The 5,836-nt window shown below is 34.0% G+C and overlaps 1 protein-coding gene across 1 annotated transcript in view; it reads left to right on the top strand.

Annotated features, from left to right (window-relative positions):
- The window catches only part of DMD (dystrophin), a 2,517,447-nt gene that overhangs the window by 903,677 nt on the left and 1,607,934 nt on the right, over positions 1-5,836 (top strand). The window contains exon 18 of the mRNA XM_012638704.1: positions 1,815-1,827. Coding sequence (XP_012494158.1) covers positions 1,815-1,827 — 13 coding nt within the window. The remainder of the gene's footprint in view (positions 1-1,814; positions 1,828-5,836) is intronic.

The raw sequence follows: 5,836 nt of genomic DNA, 5'->3' as shown, positions 1-5,836 counted from the left end.
AACCTTCCTTTACTGAGCTTGCAGCATCTTTCCCAATGGGTTGGTTCTGTGACCACTTTATGTATAGCTAGGAATAGTGTGTGTGTTTGTCTGTGTGTCTGTATGTTTGTGTGTGTGTAGATGGAGTGACATTAAAAGCCTAGCTAAAAAGAGTAGTATTTGAGGAAAGATCAGTGAGACAGTGAAGAATTTACAAAGTAAGACCATTTCAGGCATGGGGAAAAGTAAATGCACAGCCCTGTAGCAGGAGCATGCCTATAGTTTTAGGGAACAACAAAGAGTGTGGATACAGCAGAATAATCAAGGTGCTTAATTGCTGGAGAGAAATTCAGAGAGGTTAAGGAAGTTAATATCAGATGGGGGCATGATAAGGACTTGAGATTTTACTTAGTACTAGAGACACAGACTTGGTACTAGAACTGCCTGCTGGTGTGAGTAGCTTCTTCTGCCTGCTGTGTTGAAAATATATAATCAAAGAACAAAGGTTAAAGTATAAAGACCATTTAGTAGCCTGTTATGAAACACCCATACCCCACCCAGAGATGATGAGGTACTTTGTCTAATGCGGTAGCAGGAGCACAGTGGTAACATCACTTTCTGGATGTGTTTTGAGGTTAAATTCAACAGGATTTACTGATGGACTGAAGGTATGGGCTTGAGAAAAAGAGGAGTCAAGAAAGACTATAAGTTTTTGGCCCGAACAAAGGGAACTACAGATTGAGCCCTAAGGTACTCCAAAGTTAGAGCTCAGGGAGATGATAAGGAACATACAAAGGAGATTGAGTAAGGGTGGCCCCTGAGGTCAGAGAATAATTGTGTGCAAGTAGTCCAGGAAGCCAAATTAAATAAATAATTCTAAGAAGAAAAAGAAATTCTTTGATTCAAATTATGGTAATAGGTAAGCTGAGGACTGAGAATCACCTTTGAATGTAGTAGCCTGGAGGCCAGTGTGACATTGATAACAGTAGTTTTGATGGGACTGTGTAAGGGAATAGGTGTGAGGGACAGATTTTTGTTTTTGTTTTATTTTGTTTTGAACCAGTTTTTACTTTGCAAAATAGACCCATGGAAGGCCAATGTTCCTCCTTGGTAGCCCACAATCCCTTAAACTAAGGAATATTCCTCCCTTTTCCAGCAACATATTTCTCTTCAGACTTTGGTTTTGGTTATTGCTTTTTTGTGCATTTTATGCATTTTTCTGTGAGAAAATGGAAGATGGAAACCCTGATTTGATCTGTTTTAAAACAGAAGTTCATATATTTCATTTTAGGACAAATACATGGGTGGCTAGATCCCAGGAGAAATGGGGACTTTTGGTGATGTTTGCTTACTCAACTTCATTAGCACTTTTTATATGTGGTTATTTGGGTATTTCTCACACATTTCCATGAGCAAGGTATTCTAATTAGCTCTTGTGTAATTTTTTTTCCTAAATCTTTTTTTTTCTTATTTATATAAACTTATGGGAAACACGTGCAATTTTGTTACATGCATAGATTCAGTAGCGGTCAAAGCAGGGAGGTGGATGAGAAATTACTAAACTTTTTAAGATTATTGAGATCACCTTAAACTAGAATGAGCACATATTCCAGTTTGTCTGATATACTCTCATTTTCTGTCATGCCATTTTTACCAGCTTAATTACTCCTAGTTTCCCATTTTACTATAAAAAATTATCTCACTTTGGGAAATAAATTAATGACAAACTTCCTTTAATCCCCTCAGAAGCCCTGGATGGTAGGTATCTTTATTGTTATTTTGCTTTAAAAAAAACTGAGGCTCAGAAAGGTTGGAATCACTTTAATAAGGTCAAACAGCTAGTAAACAGTAAAGACAGAAATCAAACCAACTGAGCAAAAAGTGCTCCTAAACTTTACATTACCTTCTTTAACATTTCCTTGCTACCCTACATTTTATTATTTTTAATCAACCATGTACAGCTGTATCTGCAATGAAATGTTTTTTGGACTTTTCATTGTCTTGTTCTCACTCTTCATGGCACATGTGTGCCCATAATCCTCTTCATTTTCCAATACTCCTCTTTACAGTGAGGTGACTTAATAAAACCCAGATATCATCTGAACATTGACAAGTATGCAGAGGCCATTAACTGCTTCTTTCTAGGGTCTATGTCTCTGTATATGCACTAGTTATTCAGTTTGCTTGAGCTGTATAGAGCTGATAATCAGCCTATAGCCTGTCAGTGTCCTTTGTGAGTGAACAGGCATTCCTTCTGATAGCTTGGTTCCCATACTGAATTAATGGTTAAATATCTTGAATATTCCTGACTACATCCAAACCAAAAGCTCACCTTTGCTGTTATATTCTTATATGCTCAAGTCTATTTGGTTAATGTCCATTGCAATAACCCTTGAAGCAGCAGAGTATGTCTGAAAGAGAGCACAAATTGTAAATAGTAGAGCAGGGTTCTAATATTGAACCTAAAACTTTCTAATTTTATGAACTTTGATATATGATTTAATTTTATTGATGCTAAATTTTGTCTTGCATAAAATGGAATAAAATAATGCTGATTCCATATCACAGTAACTATGAATATATGTGAAATAATGTGCATAAATTGTAATTTGTTAGACAGTGTAAGAAAGTTCATTTTTAATGTAGTCATGCCAATGTTTTCAAATTTTCCACAAACCTCTCTGTGCCTCACTTCTCTGTCAAAATGGGAGAGTAATAGTGCCTATGTTATAGATTGTTGTTCTGTTGTTGTGGTGATTATTATTATTATTTATATTAGAATAAATGGAAGAAGTTGGTTAACAAAATAAAATATCGATTATTCTATTAAGCTTAGAATAAAGAGATAATGATCATGAAATTAGAAGGCCATTGATAATTTATTTTCATTATTTATGAAGACCAGATGGTGTTACGATTTTACTTTTTACATTATATCATGTAGAAAATAAAAAGCAAAAACTCAATTCAGATAAAATATAAACCACTCTGATAGGAGACGATAACTCTTAAACTTTAAGTCAGAGAAAACCGGTTTACTTAGTTTGCTGTCATTGTTCTTTTTTTGTATTGTCTTGTGGCATAAGTACTTTTTTCTTTTTTTTTTTAATTTTCTTTACTCTCTTATTTTTTTCCTAATGTAGTTCAAATTCGGGCATCTCAAATCTTCCTTTCTCCATAGCTATTATGTTTACTTAAATGTGCTTATTTTTTCTCTTCTAAAGTGCTCAGAGTGCTTTACAGGTAACATTTATTTTTTAAATGACAAGAAATTTAAGTATTGGAAAACAAGTACACCATAAGCAGCTAAGGACAGAAAATTTAGAACACAAAACTTGAGGAGTTGAGAAAATGTGAATTTTGGAACTTCTTCTGGGATCTTACCTTTAATAGGCCACATTATTCTCACGGCCTTTTCAGGTCAGCCAGCAGATTAGAACCTTCTGTCACCTTCAGAGTTTCTTGACTGATGAGATGAAACCGTGTTTTCATTTGCTGCCCTTCACAGCACAATGTAAAATGTATATTTTACAGCTAGGCTACAGTTATTTAAAAATAAAAGAAAGCAAGATTATAACATTTAGTGTTTTCATTTCACTCTTCATTTATTCTCACTTTTAATTAGTATTTTATGTATTAGAGCTATTCCAGACTGAAGTCTATTTTATTGATGATTGGAACTTTTAGCATTTTATACTCTTTATATGGAATCCAATAATCCTAATTCATGAAACGTTTTTTGATATTTTAATACATATTATTTATTAGAGTAATGTTAAGTTCACAGCAAAATTGACCAGAAGGTACAGAAATTTTCCATATAACCCCTGCCTCCACACATACATAGCCTGCCCCATTAGCAACATGCCTCACCAGAGCGGTACCTTTGTTACAGTATATGAACCTACTTTGACATATCATTATTACCCAGAGTTCATAGTTTTTACATTAGTGTTCATTCTTGGTTTGGCACATTCTGTGAGTTTGAACAAATTTATAATGACATGTATCTACCCTTATGATATCATACTGAATAATTTCACTGCACTAAAATCTGTGCTCTGCCTATTCATCCCTCCTTCCCCCCTAACCCCTGACAACCACTGAATGTTTTACTCTTCCCATAGATTTGACTTTTCCAGAATGTCACATAGATGGAATCCTATAGTATGTTGCCTTTCAGATTAGCTTCTTTCACTTAGTAATATGCATTTAGGCTTTCCCCATGTATTTTATGGCTTGATAGCTCATTTTTATAGCACTGAATAAAATTCCATTGTCTATAAGTACTTCAGTTTATTTATCCACACTGAAGGACATCTTCATTGTTTCCAAGTCTCCACAATTATGAATAAAGACGCTATAAGTATTTGTGTGCAGGTTTTTGTGTGAACATAAGTTTTCAACTCTTGTGGGTAAGTACCAAAGAACACGATTGCTAGATTGTATGGTAATACATATGGTTTTGTATGAAACCCTAAACTGTCTTCCAAAGTGGTTATACCATTTTTTTGTTGCCACCAGCAATGAATGAGAGTTTCTGTTGCTCCACATCCTTTCCAGAATTTGATGTTGTCATAGTGTTCTGTATTTTGGTGTGCAAACGTTACGTCATTGTTGTTTTAATTTTCAATTCCCTGATGACATATGATGTGAAACATTCTCATTTGTTTATTTGCCATCTGTTTATCTTCTTTGGTGAGGTGGTCTTTGAGGTTTTTTTGCCCATTTTTTAATTGGGTCATTTGTTTTCTTATTGTTGAGTTTTAAGAGTTCTTTGTATATTTTGGATAAGAGTTATTTATCAAATATGTCTTTTACAAATATTTTCTCCCAGTCTGTGGCTTTTTTTTCCATTCGCTAGATGGCATCTCTGACAGAGCAGAATTTTTTAGTTTTAATGATGTTCAACTTATCAGTTGTTTCATGGATCATTCCTTTGGTATTATGCCTAAAAAGTCATCACCAAAATCAAGGTCACATGGATTTTTTCCTATGTTACGTTGTACGAGTTTTATAGTTTTGCATTTTATATTTGAGTCCATAATCCATTTTGAGTTAATTTTTATGAATGGTGTGAAGTCTGTGTCTAGATTCAGTTTTTTGCATGTGGATGTATAGTTATTTGAGCACTATTTGTTGAGACTTTTTTCTCCATTGTATTGCCTTTTTTCCTTTGTCAAAGTTCACTTGATCGTATTTATGTGGTTCTATTTCTGGGCTCTCTGTTCTGTTCCAATGTGCTTATTCTTTTGCGAATATGCACTTTCTTGAACACTGTAGCTTTATATGAAGACTTGTAGGTCAGATATTGTCTGGTTTCCCACTTATGAAAGTCTTTAAAATAATTAAAAGAAACCTTTATTGATCTGTAGCTATTTCTTTAAATTGTAAAGTATTTTCAGATATGTAAAATATATGGATTATTTTATAAGCATTTCTATCACTTCATATATTTAGAAATAGCCATGTAGATGATTACTTATTTTTCTGAAAGTATTTATGATGTCTCTATATTATATACATTCATATCTCTATCTACCTATCTTTAAATATTTGCTTCTAAAGGGAAGACACTAGATTTGCACTGTACAATTAGTTAACACTGGACAGGTGACTTTTTAAACTTTAAGTTAGTTAAAATGAATAAAATTAGATTAAATTAAATATTATTTGCTCAGTCATACTGGCCACTTTTCAACTGCTCAATACCCACATGTGACTTTTGGATATCATATTGTACAACACAGATATAGAACATTTCCATCTTTGAACAAATTGCTATTCAATAACACTGCAGAGGCTGGGTGCGGTGGCTCACGCCTGTAATCCTAGCACTCTGGGATGCCGAGGCGGG

Source organism: Propithecus coquereli, unplaced genomic scaffold, assembly GCF_000956105.1.
Source record: "Propithecus coquereli isolate 6110/MARCELLA unplaced genomic scaffold, Pcoq_1.0 Scaffold132, whole genome shotgun sequence".
Classification (NCBI taxonomy): Eukaryota; Metazoa; Chordata; class Mammalia; order Primates; family Indriidae; genus Propithecus; species Propithecus coquereli.
This window is presented reverse-complemented; position numbering and strand designations above follow the sequence as displayed.